Below are 26,257 nucleotides of genomic sequence, written 5' to 3'. Positions count from 1 at the left end.
ACACACACACACACACACACACACACACACACACACACACACACACACACAGAGTTTTCATCATTATATAGTAAGATACACAGACAATAATAATACAACGTGACATAAGAAAACAAAAGGAGGAGAAAGATATACTCAGTGTAGATAGATAGATAGATAGATGATGTGTCCTCAGGTGGAGGCTGTACCCACCTGAAGGGTTAAATTAAACAGTTAAACAACTGCACAGCTGTGTTTCCTTCAAACACATCAGAAATACTGAGGAAGAAGAAGGTAGGATGTGTGTGAAGGAGAGGAAGAGATGAGGGGAGGAGTGAAGGAGGAGTGTGTTCAGTATTGGGACGCGGCCCGTCCTCTCAGGTAAACAGAAGTTTGTTCCGTGGTGACATTAAACGCTTCAAACCGGTGAAATCTATCTAACGGTGGATGTGTGCGGAGCGGGGATGTGTCCCGGTGCTGTGTCGGTGCTGAGGGCTGATGTGGGTCAGATGAAGCAGATCAAACCGTTAAACTTTGAACTCTTTTCATGTTCACATCACACAAAGTTCCTGCTGTGTTAGCGGTTAGCTTCAGTTAGCATCGCTCCGTTAGCCTGCCGGGGATTAAAACCCGGGCTAAACTTTTAGTTCGGTTTAGTGTCAGCTCCGTGGGAACCGGGACTAACGTTACCAGGTGTAACGGTAGCGGGTACCTGTTGTTCACCGTTATTTAAAGTATGTGTGTTCATGCGGAACTCAGTTAGTACCAGTTAGCTTTGTGCCGTTAGCCAGCTGCTACTCGTGGAAGCTAACTGAACTGTAACCGGAGCTAACTAGCGCTCAGTGACCGGAGCTAACGGGGTCAAAGTGACCGGAGCTAACGGGGGCAAAGTGACCGGAGCTAACGGGAGCTGTCTGCCCTGAGCTGGACCGACTTCACCGCTGCTGGTTTTATTCGGTGTTACCGGGTTTCCTCAGGCTGAGTGTTCAACAGGTCACTGACTGAACCAAACTCCATTCATATTGTGGTGAGTTTAACGGACGGAGACACAGACACACACTGTGAGTAACTTTATATAACTCCTATGAGTAGTGTTATATATTAGGGGGAAGCATTAGGATTAGGGCCATGTTAAAGAAAAAAGACAAGTAGAATAAAGTCTTAAATCTACAAGAATAACATCAAAATTTTATGAGATTAAATTTGTAATTTTAGGAGAAAAGAGTCACAGATTAAAGAGAGTCGGTAACACGATATAAAAAGTGACAAAGTGTGAACCTGCAGTTTTTGGGTGACAGTAATATATGGTGTGGCAGTACTGAAGTAAGAGTTAAGGTGACACAATTACATGTATGATGTCACATAACATGTTACCACCTAGAATAAACAGTTTATTGTTTTTGTTTTTCATTCATCCACACCGCTCCACCTCTGTCAGTGCGTCAAGAGACGAAACACCATCCAACGGTTGTTGTGTCATGGCACAGACTACATTATAAAAGGGTGCCGCCGGTGATCAGCACCTCTGGGTCATGCTGCACTGTGTGTTATCATGTTCACTGTGTTTACATTCATAAACCTACACCGTATCCTGTTCAGCCTTTGTGCCCTGAGGCTACCTGAAAGCAGCGAGGATCAGGAGCTGGCATCTGGTGTGTTTTCCTCGTCCCAGTGATCAATGCATCTGGGTGAAGCCATCGCATGTGCGTTTGTATGTTGGATGTGTTTCCATTCACATCTACAGCTGCAGAGCAACACCAACACACACCTGTTGTTAGTCATAACTCTCTCTGTGGTGCTGCTGTAGCTGACCGGCACTCCGGGAACCGGCAGACTTTGATCCTCTCTCTGCCTGTCCCTGTGTCCAAGGCTGTTGGTCACTATAGGCTGTCACGTGTTACGTAACATATCACCTGAAATCTTGTTGGTAACACATTATATTACTCTGGTACTGCTGAAACATACATTACTGTCACCTCAACACTGTTTGTCACTTTTATACCGCGTTACCTGACTTTATGGTTTTAATCTGTGACTCTTTCCTCCTGAAATATAAGTTTAATCGCATAATATTTTGACTGTATTCCCGAAACCTAAGATTTTTTTTTAACATGACCCTCATCTTCCTTTGTATAAAATAGTATGTATGTTGTAATGTTTTTTTTTTAAAATGGCCAGAATGACACAATTTATCAGCCAGAAACTGTAAAAACAGAAATTATCATTTGATTTTTAAATTTCTGACAGCCTCTGAACACATCATGTGCCATGAATGCTTCTGTCAGATAAAAACCACCATAACCAAATCTGATCTTAAAATAGTGATATTTCATAAAAATCACTTTATTCTACGTCTCATTTGAAATTTGTCCAAAAATAAACTGTTTGCACGACAAGAGTGAAAAACTGAGACTTTTTCCAACTCCAGGATTTCATCTTCAACTTTTAACTCTCAAACATCAAAGGGTAAATTTTAAAAATCTAATAACTTATTTATGGAGGAGGGAGGGTCATGGAATAATATCTGGAGCTTCAGTCAAACCCCAGCTGCCCCCTCCTCTGATAAATAAAGAACAGTCCCTTAGTATGTACTGGGAAGATCTTGGTTTCTAAACTAGATTCAAAACTTTATTGACATTTTATTGAGGTGATGAGAAATAGCTTCAGCTCACAAACTGATAAACACACAAATACTGACCAGAAATTTCAAGTCAACACTTGTTTTTGCCCCCGTTTTTTTTTTTTTTTTTCCAGGTTTAAGTTTAAGATCTCAGACTATTTTATGCACTCAGTAGATATATTGATTATTTGTTCTTTTCCCAAGATAGTCCCTCCACCTGACAGGTGTGGCACATCATCAGCATCATTACTACGCAGGTGTGCCTCGGGATGGTTACAATTAAAGAATGCACAGTGTTGATCACCTGGTATATTTACAGTCACGCTGTAGATGAGATCAACAGTAGAATTAACCTCACAGACAGAAGCCACGACTCTGTAAACAGCTGATCCAGATCACACACCTGGATCAGGTGTCGTTCTGTCTGCTGTCTGAAACCAGGATCTGATGTCTAATTGTGCAAACACACAAACAGGATCATCAGTGTTCTCGTCAACACTCCCACGTGTCAGGGCTCAGACTCAACTGTGAAAAGCTGTATTGTACATAGTAAATATAAGGATTACTCTGATCATTATGTTCTCCAATAATTGATCATCACATGTTCATGTTTTAAAGCTCACAGCGACAACATCTTCAAACAGCCTGAAAATACTTTTATAGTGTATAGTTTAGTTAATAGTTTTTTTTTCCACTAAAAAATAGACGAGATGAGGAAATGAAAACATGTTGGTTCCTGTCACTCTGCAGGTGGAGCATAGCTCTCTGACATCATCATGCTCTTTACGTGACGACCAAACTGCAGCCCGCGGTGGACCCCTCTGGGACCGTTACTGTCCTCTGATTGGTCGCCTGTCACCTGCCCGTCAGCATGCAGCTGACCTATCAGCAGCTGCCGGCTCAGCTGAGGCGGAGCTCCAGGCTCAAGAAGCTGACGGCCGCTTTACTTGTCGCCTATGCCATCAAGAAGCTGTCACCGTACGTCTGGAGGAGGATACAGGTGAGACACACACACACACACACACACACACACACACTGTGACAGCCAGATGATGAAGAGTGATGGTGACATGTGTTTGTTTTGTTATCAGGGGAGTGCAGCAGGTAAACAGCTGGGTGGAGCTAACCTACCTGAGGGCGTGGTCAGCAGCTCCTCCTCCAGCTCCGTGGACAAAAAGAAGAAAGACAGCAGGTGTGTGATACCTGTCCTGTCCTTACCTGCAAGCTCTTTAGAAGCAGCTGCAGCTGCGATGACGGCTGGCACTTTGTTGAACACTTTCAGAAGTGAAAACTAGCCTGTAAAACAGAAATCCATGAAATGACCAAAGATTTATACATTTTTAAATAATTTGCTCTCCGCACTGTTTGGTGGAAATGTTATCGCAGGTCCAGTTTGTTCTTCTGGTCGTCCGTCGTATATGTTACTGGTGCTGTCACTCTGGGTATTCAGACACCAACCTCATCAGTTCCTCCATCTTGTCTTCCTTCTCCTTCTGTGATGCTGTTTGATTGGCCAAAGTCAGACTGCTACTCACAGAACTTCAACATGGTGAACTTTGCGCGGCAGAACAAAATCTGTATGTGGGGGGAAAACGATTCATCCCCCTACAGCTGTGTTGGAGACCACTTCCTCTCTGCTGCTCTCCCCTCATTGAAGGGATTCGAGGCGGCGAGTTACTGTGTGGCGGTGTGAAAGCTGCATCAGGCCCAGATCACAGATCGCAGTTTGCAGGTTGCCAAACGCAAGGCGCACTGTAAGATAACAGGAGCGTCTGTAGTATTATCCTACATAGTCATGAATTCAGATGGATTTAATGAACCTTAAGATACAAGGTTATTGTCTACCGGCGGTCCCTTGGGACCTCTGTGCCACCTGCTGTCTTTACCAGGGAGTGGTGGCACACCTAACTGGGGCACTTGCCAAGCCTAATGCTATTACGGCCCTGTTCGCCCTTTGCCTAGGCTTGAAACAGATCTTGTAGCTTTTCTAACATTATTGGCGAGACGTCTGATACTGACGAGATGAAAATCATCAACACCGCCCTCCCACATTTTGTAGATTAAACAGATTCTCAGTAATTTACAGCTTGAGTCAATCCGATAAACACTGACAGGCTCTGCCAGTAAATTTAAAAAGATATGGGGCCGTTCTTTGCCTGTGTGAAGAAAATGACCTTTCCAGCTGTCCATGAATAATAACCCACTGAATCTTGTCTGTTTTTGTTTCATATCTTTACTCCGACTCTGACTTTAAGGGCAAGTTCATTATTTACTGTAATAAGTGAAATATGACCAGGCTGAAGCTTCGAAGTATTGTATGTTTTTTTTGTTCGTTTGTTTTCCTTTGTACTGCGCTACTGTTACATCACACTGCCATTGACGAGTGCTTTAACACTATTATCTATTTGTGTGTAAAAATCTATAAACAAAGTTCATAAGAAAAAAAGAAAAGAAATGGCGGCGCACCGAGCTACAGATGGACAGGCGTCAGATCTGTGCAGAGCACCAGAACAAAAACACCAACACATCACAGACAGTCTGATAATAACATCCAGAACACGTGTCAGCGGTTTCTGTGACATCATCAGAAATACTTCCAAAACTAGTACAGTCACCTGACGTCACCGTTTCACCACCACACACAGCATGTGACAGCACATGTAAAGATACTGTTAATCACAGCTCAGACCGTCCTCTGCGACACCTCTCTCACATGTTGACGTCGTGACGAAGGTGAATTTTGGATGAATCAAAACCAGCTGACACACACCAGTTAGACCAGAATGAAAGAGAGCTGGTGAACTGGTCTCACTGCTGTGGTTCTGTCTGTCCTCAGGTCTCCATCAGTGAACAGGGACTTTCTCCTCAGACTGTCTCGTCTGCTGAAGCTGTTGTTTCCACAGTTACTGTGTCCAGAGATCGGCCTCCTTGCCCTGCACTCACTAACCCTGATGACCAGGACCTTCCTGTCCATCTATGTGGCTTCTCTGGACGGTCTGTCCCTCTGCCTGTCTGTCTGTGTCTGTCTGTCTGCCTTTATGACAGGTGTGATATTGAAGTGTATTTATTGATGGTGCAGGTATGATAGTGAGGTGTATAGTCCAGAAGGATCCTCAGGCCTTCATCCTGCAGCTCCTGAAGTGGCTCCTCGTCGCCGTTCCTGCGACCTTCATCAACAGCGCCATCAGATTCCTTGAAGGTCAGCTGAGCCTCAGCTTCAGGAGCCGATTGGTCGACCACGCCTATCAACTGTACTTCACCAACCAGGTAACACACACACACACACACACAGACACACACACACACACACACACACACACACACACTACAACACCACCTCATTTGTCCTCTCTGTCTCTCTGTCCGTCCCTCTGTGTTCCTCTGCAGACTTATTACCGTGTCAGTAACATGGACGGCCGTCTGTCCAACCCTGATCAGTCTCTCACGGAGGACATTGTGATGTTTTCAGCCTCCATCGCTCACCTCTACTCCAACCTGACCAAACCCATCCTGGACGTGGTGGTCACCTGCTACACCCTGCTGCGCACTGCCCAGTCCAAAGGTATACCTGCTACACCTGTTTACACAGCTGTTGTCCTGATGAGGAGTGTGATGACTGTTTTCTTCCTCTCTGCAGGAGCAAACACCACGTGGCCCTCCGTCATCGCCGGCCTGGTGGTGGCATTCACTGCCAAAGTCCTGCGCTCCTGCTCGCCTCGCTTCGGGAAGCTGGTGGCCGAGGAGGCGAAGAGGAAGGGAGACCTGAGATACATGCACTCCCGCATCATCACCAACTCCGAGGAGATCGCCTTTTATGGGGGACACAAGGTGAGTGCCCCCCAGTGGACAAACTGAACTGAAGCTTTAAATCATAACTAGAGTTTTATCAGGAAGTCATTACTATTACTTTACAATGTTTGGGTGTGTTTGTTTCGTAGGTGGAGATGGCCCAGCTGCAGAGGAGCTACAGGTCCCTGTCCTCTCAGATCCATCAGATTCTGCTGAAGCGTCTCTGGTACGTCATGCTGGAACAGTTCCTCATGAAGTACGTATGGAGCGCATCCGGTCTAGTGATGGTGGCTGTGCCCATCATCACCGCCACAGGATATTCCAAATATGGTAAATACACACCAACGAAACATCACACACACTCCTGACATACTTTATGAGGTAATAAAGAGCTTTCCCTTCTAAAAAAACACAAAGTGAGGTGAAATACGAGAGGCCTTTACTTTTAGTCCGGTGCTCCACTGACTTCCCACTGGGAAGAGCTAGCTAGAGGCACCGCTCATTTGGCGATTACGCTGATAACGCTCCCCCGACCAATGGTGGTGGGAGGACATTGCAGCAGAAATATGGTGTCCATCTTCTGGTCTCTCCTCCTCAGGTCATTATGGTGAGTAAGTGTATGTTAGCATTGTTAGCTCTATTAGCACCATTAGCCATGCTCACACTGCTAACAGAGCTAACAGTACTAAACAATGAAAACTACTACTCACTCACCAATGGGGACCAGAGGATGGGCACAGTGTTTCCACAGCAACTCCACCACGAGTCAAGACGGCATCACCAGCTTATTACCGAATTAGCTGTGATGCTAGCTAACTCCCACTTGACCTTGGTGATGCACAGTGAGCTAACCAGTGTAGCATTTGTTGTAGCATGGTGCCAGTACAACTACTAAACTAAAGAGCAGCAACATTACCTTTTAGACCAACATACGTAACAAGCGATTAATGCCTGACATTCCTCATCCTGTGCGACCTGTGACCTGTGACCTCTGACCTGTCAGACTCCGAGGAGGTGAAGCAGGCAGCCCTGGTGATGAAGGAGGAGGATCTGGTCAGTGAGAGGACTCAGGCCTTCACCACCGCCAGAAGCCTCCTGAACGCTGCTGCCGATGCTGTGGAGAGGATCATGAGCTCATACAAGGAGGTGCACATCCTTCCTACATCACCTCCTCTTCTCCTATTCACCCCCTCCTTCTCTCCTTCCTCCTGTTTTCCTCCTCTTTCTTCACCTCAGTCAAACTCAAAATGGCAGTCCTTCATTTTCACACCTTGGCTGTGACTCCTCTCTGTCTCCTTTCAGCCTGTATATAAACTCCTGTGTGTCCTCCTCCTCTTCTCCTCTCTGTCTCTATCAGCCTGTATATAAACTCCTGTGTGTCCTCCTCTTCTCCTCTCTGTCTCCGTCAGCCTGTATATAAACTCCTGTGTGTCCTCTCCTCTCTGTCTCCGTCAGCCTGTATATAAACTCCTGTGTGTCCTCCTCTTCTCCTCTCTGTCTCCATCAGCCTGTATATAAACTCCTGTGTGTCCTCCTTCTCTTCTCCTCTCTCTGTCTCCATCAGCCTGTATATAAACTTCCTGCCTGTGTGTGCAGGTGACGGAGCTGGCAGGCTACACCTCTCGGGTCTCTGAGATGTTGGACGTGTTTGAAGATGTGAATCAGGGAATATACCGGCGCTCTGCAGACAGAGAGGAGGCGTCAGGACGAGGAGCAGCAGGAGCAGGAGGAGCAGCAGGAGCTGTGGTCCAGCATGGTCAGAGAGTGTGTGGTCCTCTGGAGATCAGAGGTGAGAGCTGAGTTCAGTCACATTAATACTGTGCACTGGAAGACATTTTTCCCCTGGGTTAGAGCTGTCAGGCTGCCTACCTGCAGACACTACTCAGGGCTGAATATTAGAATATGGCGTAGTTATTTTTCCTGAATATCATACAGCACTCACAGAACGGAGCATCAGTCAGAGACGAGGCAGGAAATGAGATACGTGAGAGTTACTGCGTTAATAAAAGAGGTCTCCCTCCTCAGTTAATAATTAACTTTATTTCACATGTCTTTTTCTCTACTGTCCTCATGAAGCACAATTACTAATTTAATATCACATATATAATGTGCATGTGCAGGTCGGGTGATCAGTGTGGAGAAGGGGATTCGCTGTGAGAACCTGCCAATCATCACACCGACCGGAGATGTGGTGGTTTCCAGCCTCAACATCCAGGTAACACACACACACACACACACACACACACACACACACACACACAGACACACACACACAGACACACACAGAGCTGGATGATGCAGTGTGTGTTGGTGACCACATGGTGTCAGTGTTGAAGAAGAAACCGTTGATGACCACAGATGAATTGATGACTCGAGTGTTGATGACAAACAGCTGACTGTCAAACAGACTGTATATTTCAATGTAATTATATTTTATCTGTCTGTTTTAATAAAAAACAATCAGACAGGAAGTTGATTCTGATTGGTGCTGACGTGTTTATTGAAAATTAAATGAGTGATACAAATGAATATAAATCAACATTGAACACTTTCAGACAGTAACGACTGATTATAACATAAGTTTTATTGATTCTATCCACATAGGATGGTGATGATGTCACTGCGGTATGGAGCATGCTCAGTGCAGTCAGCCCTCTGCCCTCCTTTAATCTCTTCTTCTTCTCATTCTTTCCATCTCTGAGGTCAAAGGTCAGAGCAGAAACTGCGCTCATTAGCATTTACTGAAACGTGTGTGTGTGCGTGTGCGTGTGCGTGTGTGTGTGTGTGTGTGTGGATGCACAGTAACACAATAGAGGGATTATGGAACAGGACATTTTTGTGGCACAGACTCAGACAGAGGAGAAGAGAGGAAGAAGGAAACAGAAGAAGAAGAACATTGATGGAAACAGAAACTCCTCTCTGTCGTCTGATTCTTGACCTTTGACCTCTGTGCTCTGACAGACACTCTCTGATTGGTCCGTTCTGTCAGACTGCGGTCTTGAGGAAGAGTTTGGGGTCTGCAGTCCTCCAAGTCTCTTTTCAGCTCATACTGATACATGTGTTTATTATCATTTTTCCTATATCTGTTCATTAATCTATTATAATATATTTTTTTCCATCGTTGCATTCATGATTATATCTATACTTCTATTTATTCTAATATATACATTCATTTATTATATTGTAATTATATCTGTACACAAGGCTGAGCGGTGTGATTCACTGATAGTTTAACCTCAGATTCAGGAGGAGATGGGATCATGGGAGTTTGCCCATCCAGGCTACACGTGCTTGGTGGACCATGTGCCCTATGAAGTCCTGTGGAGGGTACTGGGGTCGTTGCTTTGAGCCATCCTGTCCCTGTATAACCAAAGTGAGAGCTGTGTCTGCACACTTGGCACAAAGTCAAACACGTTTTCAGTGGGTGTTGTTCCTCCACCAGGGTTGTTCCTTGTCACCGATTCTGTTTTTGATATTCATGGAGAGGATTTCAAGGTGCAGCCGGGGGGAGGAAGGGGTTCAGTTTGAGATGAGAGTCAGTACCTCTAAGTCTGAGGTCATGGCTCTCTGCTGGAAAACAGTGGATTGCCCCCTCTGGGATGGGAGAGAGTTAGTGCCTCAAGAGAAGGAGTTCAAGAATGTCAGGGTCTTGTTCATGATTGAGGGTAAAATAAAGCGTGAGATGGACAGATGATGACAGGTGGATCGGTGCAGCATCAGCAGTGATGCAGACATTGTGGCATGTTGTGGTGAAGAAGCAGCTGAGCCAGAAGGCAAAGTTTTTGACTTCCTGGTCCATCTCCGTCCCAACCCTCACCTATGGTCATGAGCTCTGGGTAGTGACTGAAAGAATGAGGTCACTGATACAAGCAGCTGAAATGAGTTTCCTCTGTAGGGTGTCTGGGCTCAGCCTTAGAGATAGGGGGAGGAGTCAGACATCTGGAGTAGAGCCGCTGCTCCTTCATGTTGAGGTGGTTCAACATCTGATCAGGATCCTCCTGGACGCCTGTTGCTAGAGGATTTTGGGGCACGTCAAACTGGTAGGAGGCCCTGGGCAGGCCTAGAACACACTGGAGGGATTATATATCTCTGCCTCGGGATCGTCCAGGAGGAGCTGGAAAATGTTGCTGGGGAGAGGGATGTCTGGAGTATGTTGCTCAGCCTACTGCTGCTGATAAGCAGAAGATGATGGATGGATATCTGTGATAATATATTCTCATTATGTCTATACATTTAGTTTTAAGAAGGTGGTCTTGTGTCTCTGTTTGTCTCTCAGGTGGACGAGAAGATGAACGTGTTGATCACAGGTCCAAACGGCTGCGGGAAGAGTTCTCTGTTCAGGATCCTCAGCGGACTGTGGCCTGTTTATGAAGGAGTGCTGTACCGTCCAGACCCACAGCACATGTTCTACATCCCTCAGAGGTACAGCACTTCTCTTTTTCCAAGATAATTTGTCCACCTGACAGATGTGACATATCAAGATGCTGATAAAACAGCATCATTACGACACGCTCTAAAATGTGACGTGATCACAACACAGTGACACAGATGGAGCGTGTCATCAACATGCTGACTGCAGGAATGTTCACCAGAGCTGCTGACCGTGAACTGAATGTTCATGTCACCAGAGGACGTCTCCAGTGTTTGTTCTTTTAATTTGGCAGTACATCCAACCGGTCTCCATGTGTAAGATGCAAGATCATCCAAGACCATTACTGAACAGCTGAAGCAGTAATTGGTTTGAACAACTTTGGCACAAACCATCAGAAACTGTCTCAGTGAAGCTCATGTGCACGCTCATCATCCTCAGCAGGGTCTGGACCTGACAGCAGGTCATCATTGTGAACGCATGACTTGTGAGACTGGTTGGATGTACTGTGAAATTCAGCGAAACTACACTGGACACGGCTTAAAGTCGTGAAATGAACATTCAGTTCCCAGGCAACAGCTCTGGACGACAATTCTGTCGTCACAGGGGACCCTCAGAGACCAGCTGACCTACCTGTAGTACTGTATTAATACTGTAGTAGTGATGTTGTACTGTGCACTGTACAGGCCCTACATGTCAGAGGGGACCCTCAGAGACCAGGTGATCTATCCGGACTCAGTGGAAGAGATGGTTCAGAGAGGAGTCACAGATTCAGATCTGGAGCAGATCCTGAAGACCGTCCACCTGCTGTACATCCTGGACAGAGAGGGAGGTCAGTGTGTGTGTGTGTGTGTGTGTGTGTCAATACTAATGCAATTACTATATTTCTGCTCTACAGAAATAGCTGAGGAAAGTTTGATGACATCATCATGTGGTACAGAGTTTATAGTGTGAGCAGAGTGAATGTGAATGTAAACACACAGTACTACATGTACTACTGTAATATCTGTGTGTGTGTGTGTGTGTGTGTGTGTGTGTGTGTGTGTGTGTGTGTCTCAGGCTGGGAGTCTGTCAGTGACTGGAAGGACGTCCTGTCTGGAGGAGAGAAGCAGAGGATGGGGATGGCTCGCATGTTCTACCACCGGTACACAACAACACTACAACAGTACACTGAAACACACACTGAAACACACACTGAAACACACAGTACTTTAACGGTCACTGAGACTGATAATAATAATAATAATACTGTGAAACCCTGATATTTTCTGAGATGGTTTTCGTACAGTAAAAATCTCATATTGTTGCCTATACACGTGTGTTAATATGTATGTATCATATAATGTTTACATCCTCCTGAGACCCAAACTTTTGTTTGGTTTGTATTTTTAATTTTAATTTCCCAAATTTGCTATTTGGGATCAGTAGGACCTGATTAGTATGAAAAACTAAACATCATCAGTGATAATTAAGTCCCAGTGTCTTCAGACGAGTACTTTCTAATTAACAGTGTCTTAGCTTGTTACTGTTCCTAAAATTAGTCACGTGTGTATTCCATATCAAAGTACAAACATAATTAATCATAAATAAAGTTTCAGCCTTGACCTGTGATCAGGTTTTGGACCTTGTCCACTTGTGTGTCGGGGTCGGCTGCAGACTGACTTGGCAGAGATGGCTGCCATCTTGTTTTTACATGGATTATTGTATTGTGCAAATTATCCTTCCACATGTTCACAGACGGAAACCTTGTCACGACTTTACTTCCTCTGGATAGTAAAGTTTGGTCGTATTCTCGGTGCTGCGCCAGGGCCACTAGATGGGACAAAAAAGTGGCCACGAACGAGGACAACAGGTCTGAGTTCAGCAGAATGAAGTATGAGGTCAAGTAAACCCAAAATGAGACGTCCTCATATGAGGACACAGGGTCTCAGGAGGATAAAGATGGATGACACATCTCCACTTCCTGCCAATGTACAAAAAAATGGCCGCACACAGCTGCTGCCATGTGACGCCGGTGATGTCATTTGGAGCCAGAGTCTGTGCAGTAGTGATCGAGTTCCCACCCATACACCTGTCTGATCAGTCGCAAGCAACGCGACGCCTGAAAACCTTTTTAAACAGGCCTGTTCTGTTTCACTGCCATTGCTCTGCTGCAGATTTCACATTTTACTGTGTTGATGTTTGATTTGTCTTTTAGCCCTTTTAAATTTAATTGTCTTTTACTTGTTCTGTAAGGTGACCTTGAGTGCCTTGAAAGGCGCCTTTAAATAAGATGTATTATTATTGTTTATTATTAATGGTGGAGCACACTGATTGGCACACTCATCTGGTCATGACATTAGACCCTGTTTTTATAGCGTCCAATAACTACTGAGACCAAAGTCATGAGAGAAACAGACACAGATCAGACAGCAGCCTGATAAGAACGACCTGAAATGACGGAAACCATCTTTGGGGAAAAATGTATTTGACATGTTTGAGTTTCTATGTCCCGTCTGCTCACATGAAGGGGGCGGGGCTTATTACCTGTACAGCCATATGTGGATCTGGAGCTTTACCGTGTAACCTCTCTTCTCCTCTCAGCCCTCGGTACGCTCTGTTGGACGAGTGTACGAGTGCCGTCAGCATCGATGTGGAGGGAAACATCTTCCAGGCTGCAAAGGACGCTGGGATAGCTCTGCTGTCCATCACACACAGACCCTCCCTGTGGTCAGTGAACACACACACACACACACACACACACACACACACACACACACACACACACACACACACACACACGTAGTCCTGCAGGGGGCAGCAGAGCTCTGAGCTGCTCTCAGCTGACACACCCTCAACTTCCTGTCTCTTCTTCTTCTCTCCTCCAACAGGAAGTACCACTCTCACCTGCTGCAGTTCGATGGAGAAGGAGGGTGGAGGTTTGAACCTCTGGATGCATCCACCCGTCTGTCTCTGCAGGTCTGTCTCTCCACCCATCTGTCTCTCTCCACCCGTCTGTCTCTGTCCACCCGTCTGTCTGTCTCCACCTGTCTGTCTCTGCAGGTCTGTCTCTCTCCACCCGTCTGTCTCTGTCCACCTGTCTGTCTCTGCAGGTCTGTCTCTCTCCACCCGTCTGTCTCTCTCCACCCGTCTGTCTCTCTCCACCCATCTGTCTCTGTCCACCTGTCTGTCTCTCTCCACCCGTCTGTCTCTCTCCACCTGTCTGAGTAGGTTTTCTCACACAGGTCAAACACCTGCAGGTCATCAGTGACCTGACAAGTGTACAGCGCACACACACACACACACACACACACACACACACACACAGCTCAGTGTGTGAAGATCTTTAAATAAGTGAATCTCCTCAGCTGACCCACAACCCCTGCTGTGGTAACCATGGTAACATCAGCAGCACAACATGCCTCTGGCACACACACACACACACACACACACCACGTACAAGTGTGTGTGTGGAGAGGAATCATCATGTGGGCAATTCATGCCAAGAGCAGTGAAACTTTATTTAAACAGGCTGTCTCTGTCATTAGTTTAAACTGACAGTGAAACTTTATTTAAACAGGCTGTCTCTGTCGTTAGTTTAAACTGACAGTGAAACTTTATTTAAACAGGCTGTCTCTGTCGTTAGTTTAAACTTCCGGTGAAACTTTATTTAAACAGGCTGTCTCTGTCGTTAGTTTAAACTTCCGGTGAAACTTTATTTAAACAGGAGGAGAAACATCGACTGGAGAGTCAGCTGTCCGGGATTCCCAAGATGCAACAGAGACTGGCCGAGCTGTGTGGGCTTCTGGGAGAGAGAGAGGGGGAGGGGGGTGAGGAAGAGGAGGAGAGGGGGATGAAGAGTGAAGAGGAGGAGGCTGAGGAGTGAACTACAGATGAAGAGGAGTCACTCTCCTGAGTTTAACTCCGAGTCTCTGTTGGAAGAAATCTGCTGCTGTTACTGGTTACCATGGAGAGACACACACACACACACACACACACACACACACACACACACACACACACACAGTGATTTTAAACTCAGTGGACTCTGCAGTCTGGATCATGAAGGGGGTCGGCAGTGATCCAGATCAGAACTGGTGTCATGAAGCTGGTTTATTGATCAGCTGGAAAAAATAAAAGAGACAACATGTGACAGTAACAGGTGACGTGTCTGACAAATAATAGGTGACGCAACAGTGACGGACGACAGGTGACAGTGACAGATGACAGTGGCAGGTGACATTGACAACAGACAGATGACATGTGACAGTGACAGGTGACAAGTGACAGTTGACAGGTGACAGTAACATGACATGTGACAGTTGACAGTGACGTGACGGTGACAGTGACAGATGACAAGTGACAGATGACAAGTGACAGTTGACAGGTGACAGTAACATGACATGTGACAGTTGACAGTGACGTGACGGTGACAGTGACAGATGACAAGTGACAGATGACAAGTGACAGTTGACAGGTGACAGTAACATGACATGTGACAGTTGACAGTGACGTGACGGTGACAGTGACAGATGACAAGTGACAGATGACAAGTGACAGTTGACAAGTGACAGATGACAAGTGACAGGTGACAAGTGACAAGTGACGGTGACAGTGACAGATGACATGTGACAGTGACAGGTAAAGGGGACAGTGACAGGTACAGGTGACAAATGACAGGTGAAAGTGACAGGTGACAGTTGAGAGTGACAGCAGACAGATGACATGTGACAGGTACAGTTGGCAGATGATAGGTGACAAAGCTGAGCTCAGCACCACTAACATGAGTCCATTGTTAAATTTGTCTTCAGTTTGATCTGATTTGGTGACTGAAGATTTATAATTAACAGCTGATTGTCAAAATAATTATTGTTTTTATAACAGAGTTTAGTTTTTCATAGATTTTTAATAATATCATGGTATCACGTGTTAAGATGGCTCCTATTACTCGCCTGGTGCATACACCAAAAAAAGTTTCTGAGGGTATGCAGCTCACTGAACATGTGCAGTGATATTTCTCCTGCTGGCCCCGCCCACAAGTTCCCGCTCGGCTCATAGACTTTACATTGTGATGATGTCACAGATTGTTAAATCACTTCTCAGCTCATATAAAACCTCCATGGATCAAAACTTTAAAGTAGAAAGAGTCACGTCAGGTTTCCAGCCATCTGATTGGTCTGTGTTCTGATCTGTTACCATGGTGATCTGTGAGCCAGCTTCATGACACCAGAGAGTCTGACCGCAGTGATGTCAGTGATGATGTCAGCAGTAATGAAAAAGCCTCCGTTTGTTTAGATAAAAAATCAATTTTCTTATCAATATTAGAGTTTCAGGGTCGATAACTGATGTTTATCTAACAAATGAAAATTAATCTATTTTTAGATGGACAGGTTTATTTTACTAATACAACACAAATATTTAGAATAAAGATAAATATTTATATTCAGATCTTATTGACGAGCACTTAGTAGAACTGATCAATAACTGCCTGATGGTCACTAATCAGCCATCGATAATGTGTTCATGTTGAAACCACTGAGAGTTCTCTGCTGTGATTGGCCGACAGACGGTCGAAGTGAACGCCTGTGACCATAGATACAGAAACACAAACGCCTCATTGGCCGCTGGATCGTATGTCAAAGACGCCGCCATATTGGAGAGGTCAAGACTTCCTGTACACAAATGACAGTAAACAGAAGCTGCTGTTTTACTGATTTAAAATCACTGTAATGTTTATATTTCTCAACCGACTGCAATGAGTTGTTTTTATATTAATGGATTTATGATCTTTGTATGTAGACAAGATAAAAGTTTTGTCTCTAGTTCATTATAATGTTGATATTTAGTCTATAATCACTGCTGGATGCTCAGCAGAGGAGTGTTAGACTGACAGGAACTGAATTACTGACGTGCTGGAAAATATTTTATTGTCATGTAAAACTGTAAAATCTGACATCTGTCAAACATGAATTTTTCCGTGCTTAATATTTGTGGAGACGTCCCTATATAATCTAATTTTATGTGAAAGTAGGCAACTCATCAAATAGCTAGCATGCTAGCAAGCTAACGCTGTCCGGTCATTAGCTCCTTGATCATAACAGAATATATTAACTTTCATCACTGAGGACACTGAAGACAACATGTTCTCTGTTTATGTTGTATAACTGTCCTGTAGACTGGTCTCCCTCTGCGTCCTGCCGTAGCGCCGTTTACTCTCTGTCTTGCATTACGTGATTAACCAGGCACAGACTTTCTCTCTTTGGCTCCATTGACGGGGACGGCACACTGGTGACACCACAGTCACATCAGATCTCACAGCAGCCCCTCGTGGTAATGAGCTCCATAAATTGTTTAACCACAGAAAGAAAGAAGTCTTTCAGCCAGCAGTCAGTGAGCAGGAAACACTGCAGATTTTTTCTGAGACAACATGCGAGCTACCAAAGTCACAGTGTGGTGAGCCCAATAAATGACTTCACAGCACGACAGTATTGGCACCAAAACACTTGATACTGAATGAAGACGTCTTTTTTTAACATTGTGATGTGTCAAACATGGAAATTTTACAAGGGATGAACGATAATATCGGCACGTCATCAATATCAGCTGATATCATCTTTTAAGTGAACTCTCAGAATCAGCCAACATGCTTTTTCCTATTTATCACAATGAATGAATATCACAGACACTGAACAGTGTTTCATGTCTCCACCTGCTGGTTGGCTGTCACCATCACAGTCTGTATAATATGATGTTAATCCACTACAGAAGTGACTTGATGATGATCACTGACATCAGGTGGGGAAAATAGTGCATATATCAATATCAATATTGGTTATCGGTCAGATGAGTTCAGCATGTTGGATATCTGCAAAAAATCCAATATGGTGCATCCCTGAATTTTACAACTCAACAAAAACAGTGTTTTATACATTTTCAGAGAGCTGATCAGAAACCACGATGACAACAGACTGGCATTTATAAACGGGGTGTCCCGCTCAAGTTTGCAGGGATTGATCTGTGGGGCGCACCCTGCGGTCTGCAGAGGCCCAGCAGAGGGCGCTCACTGATAACACCAGTCCCAGTGGAAAACTATTAAATAAACAACTATACAGTATTGATAAAAATAAGATAACTACTGTCATATAATTACTGATAATGAGAACTATTTGCAAGTGGGATCATGAACCCTGCTACACAGGTACGGGAAAATAAAAGGCTTGATAACAACAGCACGCTAGCTACGTTAGCTACGGCTCATCGCTGGCAGCCAGAAACAAACATCTATGATCCATCGTCCAGTTGATCATCTAAATCAAGAACATGTTTTCTCTTTAAATGAGCAGTGGTGAAAGTTACTTTATTCTGTTGATCGAGGAGTTAATGAGAAGCAGGCAGAGTTAGCTAGCTAGCTAGCATGCTAGTTATCTACTTCCACATTATATTCTATAGAGACGTTTCCACAAATATTAACCAAGAAAAATAATCTAATCCATGTGAGATTTTACATCCCTCATCACAATTGACCTATAGCTAAGCCATGCCCCCCTCCACTCACTCGGACAAACTGTCAGCATTCAGTGCCCGGCGCTATGGCAGGTGTCACAGTACACGGCATTTCACAGGAGGCAATTGATGATTTTTGGAGACACAACGATCAGATGTCATTGAGAAGTAACCAAAAGGGCCTAAACTACGCATTGGAGGGATATATTCATCATTTTATTGTTGAGAAGGTCGATGAAAAGCTTAAATTACAAGCCAAAATTTACAGGTCACAGTGTACGCTTGTGAACCGCATCTGGTTGCCGTCACCATCAAAGACAACAAGTTAAAGTGCCACTGAAGTTAAGGTTTTTGGCTCAGAATATGAGAAAAGGATAACGGCCTTTTTACCATCTTTACCAAGAGTGTCTCTCCGTTAGTTTGGTGCTACAGTATTTACACTGAATCATTCAGCATAACGTTTGCCAACCTTTGTTATCTCTGCCATTACAGATAAGTTAATGAAGCTAAGCTCCAGAAGTTAACGTTAGCTTAACTAGAGCCCTTTGGACAACAGCTAACAATGATGTACGATCACCAAAGTACAAAACTAGAACAAAATAGGCTAATGAACTCCCAGCAAACAAGGTGACATGATGAACAACGCAGCTAGGAGCTAACGTTAGGCTAACTTTAGCTAACGTTAGCTAGAGATGTTAAAGATAACTTTATATTTCTTTCCAGCAAAGTGACAATATGTTGCCTCAAACACAATGTTGACTTACCTTAGAACAGATGTAGACATCATTGTTAATCTTATTCACGTTGAGTTGATGTTGTGGTCTAACGTTACCACACAACTTTATCCAAAGGAGACACTTTTCTCGGTTGAGATGTGGTTTAAAGTGTAAAAAATACACCTGGTCGCCCAGCCTCTCAGGATACCTTGTGTCAGAGTTGCATGTACCCCATGCACACCGTTTGACCATTTTTAAACTTCAAATCTCAGAAAAAGCTGTGATTGGCTCATTGCGTTTGAGGGCGGGACTTAGCCATAGGTCAATTGCTATTTTACACCATGAAAATAATTCAGTGATTCATTATAGACTAAATATCAAGATTCTACTGAACTGGAGACCAAACTCTTTTCTGATACACATAGATCATGGACCCAGGAATATAAAAACGAATTCATTGCAGTCGACTGAGAAACATAAACATTAAAGCTCTTCTGTTTACTGTCATTTGTTTACAGGAAGTCTTGCTCTCTCCAATATGGCGGCGTCGCTGACGTGTCACAGCAATGGGCTGACACAGTCAATGTGGCGTCTGCGTGTTAATGTCTATGTCTGTGACGATCACTGATCAATGTGCCTGTATTTGTGAGTCTGTCAGAACACAGGTGACCTACACTCTGTACTGTACCTGAACGCCTCCTGTGTATCATTATTCTATGTTTCATAAAGGCTGATATTTCAGTCTGTTTCCATGGTTACGGTGGAGACAGGAAGTGCCAACAGTGACTTTACACAGACTCCGAGGTCGTGATGAGGTCATGTGACACTGTAGATTGTGCCAATTTTTTGGAAACTATAAGATTATTAACTGTTAATATAATCAATCAGTTTGTATTCAGCTGATCAATAAATCAATCAATCTGCTGCTGGAGACTTTCAATAAAACTTTATTTTAATGTGTTTGACGACAGAGATGTTTGTATTGACTGTGTGAGGATGAGGATGATGATAATGTTTTGAACTTTCCTCAGTAGAAAATGAAAAATAACGACCGTCGTTTGTCCGGAGCTTTTCACAATAAAGTTTTAAAGAAGGATTCACCTGTTTATATTATTGATTATTGATTATATTACAGTGTATTTTCATGTTTAGAGTTTAATGATGAAGATGTTTATATTGACTCTGTGATGGTCAGATGATGATGATGATGTCAGAGGATGATGAAGATGAAATATGGTGTTTTAATGAGTTAAATCTGCAGTGATCAAAGTTTGATTTTATTTTTTACTATAATAAATCATATTAGCTGAGCTGCTGTGTGTGTGTGTGTGTGTGTGTGTGTGTGTGTTAGAGGTACTGCACTTTTACCACAGGAAGTGGTGACTTTTCAAATTAAGAGTTTACAAAAAACAAAGTGTCCACCACATGATAAAACACTGACTGTGAGTACGTAATGTTGATAATAATATAATTTAACTTCCTCCAACACTTCCTGCCTCTGATACACGACTTTAAAGAACTAGTGGAATATAATATATTATACATCATATCAAATAGATTTAAAAAATATATATAAATAAATATAAAATATTTTTTGTGATCATCTTATTAATATTTATAATATATGTATAATATATATAGTTTGGATGTAAATGATATATACAATATATTTAAAAAAATAAAAATTAATATAAAATATATTTATATAAAGATAACACATTTAACTGTGATCATCTTATTTGTTCTATATATATATATATTAAATAAATATAATATATATTATATGTAATAAATATATTTATATTAAAAATATATAAATATGTATTTTTGTTTAAAATGTAGAAATAAAAGATAAATATAAAATATATTTAATCAACTGTGATCATCTTATTTTGTTTTGTTCTGTTATAAACTGACCTTTAAATATTTATTTAATATTAACTGACTGAATATTTGTTACTGACACTCTTTGACCTCCTGACATGAACCCTCTGAGCCAGGCAGCAGCTGCAGGTTGTCAGTTCTCTTTCCTGCCCAGGAGCCAGGCAGCAGCTGCGGGTTGTCGGTTCTCTTTACTGCCCAGGAGCCAGGCAGCAGCTGCGGGTTGTCGGTTCTCTTCCCTGCCCAGGAGCCATGCAGTCGTCGGTTCCCTTCCTGCCCAGGAGCCAGGGAGCCATGCAGTCGTCGGTTCCCTTCCTGCCCAGGAGCCAGGCAGCAGCTGCGGGTTGTCGGTTCCCTTCCTGCCCAGGAGCCAGGCAGCAGCTGCGGGTTGTCGGTTCTCTTCCCTGCCCAGGAGCCAGGCAGCAGCTGCGGGTTGTCGGTTCTCTTCCCTGCCCAGAAGCAAGGCAGCAGCTGCGGGTTGTCGGTTCTCTTCCCTGCCCAGAAGCAAGGCAGCAGCTGCAGGTTGTCGGTTCTCTTCCCTGCCCAGGAGCCAGGCAGCAGCTCCGCCGCTGAGGAGCGTCAAAAAAGCCTCCCGGCGCCGCGCGGAGCGGAGCGGGGCGGGGTCTCTGTCGGACCTGTTGTGCGGCTCTCGGTGCGGATCGTGCAGGTTTGTGTCTCCTCTGGACTCTGTGCGGGTTTTCTGGAAGCGGCACCGGGCCGGTCGGACCCCGGCGGACCACAGAGCTGCCCGCCGAGCTCAGGTGAGTGTGACCCGGATCACATTGTCTCGTTTTCACGGCTCTAAGTTGGACCGAGCTGCAGCTGCTGCAGGAAGGAAAGAGCGTGTTTGAGTCAGGCGTGTCTGACAGCGACGCGCCAGACTCCATTCAAAGATCTGAGCGTTTTACATGTTGTCGCTTTTCTGTCTTCACTGAGCGCTGAGAGAACACACTGAATGTGTTTTGTAAAACAAGGTGAGACGGTCTTTCGTTCGGCCGCAGCTGTTTGATAAAATCAGTTTTCAGTGTGTGTTTGGATTCACAGAGCTGTGTAACACTCAGCCGCCGAGCTGCAGATCAGCGAGTTTAAAAGTTGAGATTTCTGTAACGGTGTCTGGTTGGTGGTTTGTGAGGGAGCCGAATGTAACAGCTGAGTCTGAAGACTGAATCAGTTCAGTTCGGTTAATGTCTCAGTCCAACCGGAAACAGTTTTCATCAACTGTAAAAGTGTGTGTGTTTGTGTGTGTGTGTGTGTGTGTGTGTGTGTGTGTGTGTGTGTCGGGTGTTCCCAGCCTGTCCTGGCACGGCACGGCTCGGCCCGCAGCCGCATACTGAATAGCTGACATTCCAACACACACACACACACACACACACACACACACACAGTTGTGTTTTATGGCAGAAGTGAATTTAGAAGTCACCTTTGCTGACGCTACCTAAGGGAAGTCTTCACGTCACATGACCCCCTGAGAACACAAACAAAAAACAGTAACCCACACACACACACACACACACACACACACACACACACACACACACACACACACACAGGAAGTTGATGAACCTGCTCAAAGTTTCTCTGGAAAACTGTCACATAACACACATGTGGTTCATCCATGACAGTCAGCGCCGTCACTACCACCACCATGAGTCAAGGTTCCCACGGTCATGGAAGACCTGGAAAAGTCCTGCAGTCACATTTTCCAGGCCTGGAAGAGTCCTGGAGCTTTGTTGTGTATTATGAAATTGTTACCGTAACTCTCCGTGGATAATCTCCCACATATTTATTTATTGTCTGTAACTCTAATGTGTGAAAAATATGACTACAGGTCCTTGAAAAGTCCTGGAAAAGTTTTGGAACTTTGTCCATGAAAACATGTGTGACCTGGCCGCCAGTTAACCTCAGAGCTGATTTTAAGATTCTTTTAATAACCGTTAGAGCTCAACATGGTTCAGCACTGAGTCATATATCTGAGCGTCTGACTCCCTACGCTCCAAGTCGTGACCTGAGATCCTCGAGTCTCCCCTCACTAGTCGTCCCTAGGTCAAGGCAGGTAACTAAAGGTGACCAAGGCGTGCTCAGGCTGGCGGACACATTATCAGTTATTACATCACTGCTTACAACATGTGTTCATAGCACAGTTTCTCTTTTGATGCCTGATTCGTAACTTTTGTGTTTTATTTCCTCTGTCTTGTTTTGTTCCTGATCCTCAGTCATTCTGCTGAGCTTCATTCATAAGATGATATTTCATCTCTGCATTAACCCTTCGTTGTCTCCAGTGTGTCAGGATAACTCCACAGTGATTAGACCCACAGTAAACGTGGATACGTTCGGTATTTGTGACCGAGCTTTTCAGAACAACACACTTTTCATCAGCTGCAGACACACATCATGTTACTGTGCATCATCGTTATAGTTCAGTGTGTGTGTGTGTGTGTGTGTGTGTGTGTGTGTGTGTGTGTGTGTGTGTGTGTGATGGTTGTTTACAGTTTGTCATATTAAACAGAGTGAGTCAGTCATTGTCAGGCTGTTACTAAATATGGTCTCTACGTACAGACTGTGTCATTGTTATCCTGTTGCCATGGTTACAGCTTTGGTCCTTGTTTACTTCCTGTCCGCACTAACTAACAGTCCAACAGGAAGTAGAAAGGGAGCCATTTACAGTGTCTGAGATGGTTTATAAAAAAATCACATCAGTCAGAACAAAAGAGAATCGACAGCATGAACACAGAGTGAACTGTAACATCAGATACGATCACAGAGGGTCGACTGGAGGATCAGTATCATCAAAGACTGACGTGCACTGCCGGGTGTGTACTTAGTGTGTAGTTAGTGTGTAGTGACAGTAGCCCTTTTTAGATAGGAGTTGTGCAAATGTGCAGGAAAGCCCAATCAGTGTTTTTTCAGCATTGGCAGTATAAAAACAAAATCGGGGAGTGCAGCAAAATGCCGCCTACCTACTTTTGTTTATACAGAATGTGCCTTTTTCGGGGCAATGGGGGGCGTGAGCAAGTAACAAAACGTGTAGCTCAGCGTGTGACGTAAACAGTGACGTGGGAGGGAAGCCGCGGCTGGTCAGTCCTTCGGCGATTCTCTCGTAAGTCGGCCCGTTCTTCACCGTCCCCGTCATCTGACGGTTAATGGCCTCTTCGTTTGCGAGGACAAGGAGGGCGCGCAATTCCTTGTCTCCCCAGTTGCTCATCTTTACAGTGTCTGTCAGGTTTGTGTTTCCCTCTTGCTACTAGCTGCTCGCTAATTCCTGCTATCAGCTGTTTCCTGTTTATCCACCGCCAGTGGCTCGCACGTGCAGCGTCATCAACAGCTCCTCCCACAAGTCATCAATAGCCCCTCCCGTTGCAGAAGGCCGCCTCGCTCTGTTTAAACTAAAAGGGTTCCGCCAATATGTCTACCCTACGAGGCGGAAAATTGGGCGCCTCGGATCAACTCGCCAATCCGGCTCTGTGTGTCTAAACGCTCACAGCTTGCCAGCAAAACGGCATGTTTAGTAACATGTAGTCATGTTGTGTACTTATGTTTTGCAGTAATGTTACGTTTTAACTTTGTGTTTTAACATCGTGCAGTAATGTTGTGTAGTAATGTTGTGTAGTTCCTGCTGCTGCAGAGTCATTTATCTAAACAGAGTGTAAATGTGTAACCCGTTCAGTTACTGTGTGATCAATAGAGCTTAGGTTCTCTGCCTGAGCCCAAACCTGACCTGAGGGGCGGGTTCGGGCGCTGCCCCCCTTGACAGCGGCACTGGCCGCGCACATGTGAGTTGTTGACGGTGACAATGTGTGTGTTGGCTTCGTGGAGTGTACCAAGTGCAGCGCCATGCTGGTATATGACAGCAAATAGACGGGGACCTCAACACTGAAGAGGCACATGACGAAGGCTTGCCATGGGAAGAAAGACGAGAGTCAGCCTTTAAACCGGGCTCGGGCTCGGACAGAACATGCACGGGCTCGGGTGGGGTCGGGCTGGATTTTTTGGGCCCGATCTAAACTCTAGTGATCAATAAGATAAGTTCGTGCGTGGTTCAGGCAGGTCGTAGTTTGTCGTACTTCACATCTGTTGAGTCTTTTCTTCCATTTGTGCAAGAATAATCTTCAATAATGAATTGTTGACATCGTTGCTGATTGGCTGATCAATATATTTTCAGGACTGAGAGCTGATTGGTCGGTTGAGACTCTGGTCAGATGTGATTGGCTGTTCATAGTGTAGTTTTTTAAACAGTGACAGTAAATTAAATGAAGTTTGGTGTGAGATGAATAACGTCTGCAGACTGAAGACCTGCGAGGATGATTTTTCTTCTTCATGTGTTTCTGTGTAAAGCAGTAAAACTCCTGACAGACAGAGTTCAGGGACGCAGTGACATCACTAAGACGTGTTCTGAATGAAGTTTGGTTAAAGCAGGACACAGAGTCCCTTTAACCCAGAAACCTATGTGTCACACACTGACACGCAGGTCATGTGACCTATATGAAGCTGCATCAGCAGTGACGTCATCATCACCATCATCATCATCATCATCATCTGTGTGATGAAGATTATTTAACTGAAACGTCCATTTGACTAATCTGAAGGATTTAGTCTGAGTCCAGATTCAGATTACTGTTTAATCACCTCTAATCTACACACACACACACACACACACACACACACACACACACACACACTGTGTTAATGTGCTGTAATCTGCAGGTTGACTTCAGCCTTTTCACACAGTCAGAATGAACTGGACTCACACCAGTAACACCAGTACAGTCAGAGTGTACTAACAGTCAGAACATTTACTGAAGAGTCTCACAGTGTGTTTGGACTCAGAGTTTAACATCGTCGTCCTCGTTAACTGATGCTGATGAAGATCAGAGTTGTGTTTGGACGTGAAGTTCAGCCGCCATGTTTGTTAATCCTGAGAGAGACGAACGGAGACGCAGCTCGTCTCTCTGGAGACGACCACATGTCACATGATCAGAGGTGGAACAGAGTCACGCTACGGTTCAGTGGAATAAAGAACAAAGACAGACACAGTCCTGCTGCTGAGGAACATTCATGTAGATGTGATTTCATTATGAGGATTAATTTAATTTTAATAATTAATAGCCAGAAATCTTTGATCCTCGTCGGTCAGAACTGAACTTTGAACAGCAGAAACTTTGTCTGCAGAACAACAACGTAGGAAACAACAACAAACACAGTTAAAACAGAGAAAAAGAAACAGTGAATCTGACTCACGTCTTCCTGATCAGAGTTTTAGCGTGTTTTGCTGAGCACCTCACGTTTCCTCTGCTCTGTGTGCTTCGTGTTTTTTTCAGAATCAGAATCAGAAATACTTTATTGATCCCTGAGGGGAAATTATTTATGTTACAGGTGCTCCTTGCAAGAGAGGAAAGATACGTGAAAATATAAGAAATTTAAACA

At 44.4% G+C, this 26,257-nt stretch overlaps 2 protein-coding genes across 9 annotated transcripts in view; both read left to right on the top strand.

Annotated features, from left to right (window-relative positions):
• The first annotated feature begins 324 nt into the window (after positions 1-324).
• abcd1 (ATP-binding cassette, sub-family D (ALD), member 1) lies at positions 325-20,265 on the top strand. 8 transcript variants are annotated; one of them, XR_007571255.1, is made up of 18 exons: positions 325-1,006; positions 3,350-3,599; positions 3,691-3,791; positions 5,436-5,593; positions 5,679-5,866; positions 5,987-6,161; positions 6,237-6,427; positions 6,538-6,718; positions 7,392-7,534; positions 7,985-8,177; positions 8,509-8,603; positions 10,665-10,810; positions 11,444-11,589; positions 11,817-11,901; positions 13,341-13,466; positions 13,628-13,715; positions 14,464-15,005; positions 15,193-20,265. XR_007571255.1 is itself a non-coding variant. In XM_050064785.1 (17 exons), the coding sequence occupies exons 2-17, from the start codon at positions 3,471-3,473 to the stop codon at positions 14,620-14,622; spliced, it is 2,304 nt and encodes a 767-aa protein (XP_049920742.1). In that variant the 5' UTR covers positions 325-1,006; positions 3,350-3,470; the 3' UTR covers positions 14,623-20,265. The 8 variants fall into 8 exon arrangements, 2 of the variants coding, with proteins under 2 accessions (XP_049920742.1, XP_049920743.1); XR_007571252.1 differs by having other exon boundaries at positions 15,103-20,265; XR_007571254.1 differs by having other exon boundaries at positions 14,464-15,012; positions 15,214-20,265.
• Positions 20,266-21,460: 1,195 nt separating this feature from the next.
• plxnb3 (plexin B3) overlaps positions 21,461-26,257 on the top strand; it is an 81,031-nt gene continuing 76,234 nt past the window's right edge. The window contains exon 1 of the mRNA XM_050064783.1: positions 21,461-21,597. The gene's annotated coding sequence lies outside the window, so the exon portion shown is untranslated. The remainder of the gene's footprint in view (positions 21,598-26,257) is intronic.

Source organism: Epinephelus moara, chromosome 16 (genome assembly GCF_006386435.1).
Source record: "Epinephelus moara isolate mb chromosome 16, YSFRI_EMoa_1.0, whole genome shotgun sequence".
In the NCBI taxonomy this organism is placed as follows: domain Eukaryota; kingdom Metazoa; phylum Chordata; class Actinopteri; order Perciformes; family Serranidae; genus Epinephelus; species Epinephelus moara.
This window is presented reverse-complemented; position numbering and strand designations above follow the sequence as displayed.

Excerpts from the sequence above, each read along its gene's own strand:
- abcd1 (XM_050064785.1), top strand. The coding sequence starts at position 3,471 with ATGCAGCTGACCTATCAGCAGCTGCCGGCTCAGCTGAGGCGGAGCTCC. Across the intron at positions 8,178-8,508 it reads TGGTCCTCTGGAGATCAGAG|GTCGGGTGATCAGTGTGGAG; the intron begins GTGAGAGCTGAG and ends GTGCATGTGCAG. Across the intron at positions 13,716-14,463 it reads CCACCCGTCTGTCTCTGCAG|GAGGAGAAACATCGACTGGA; the intron begins GTCTGTCTCTCC and ends TTATTTAAACAG.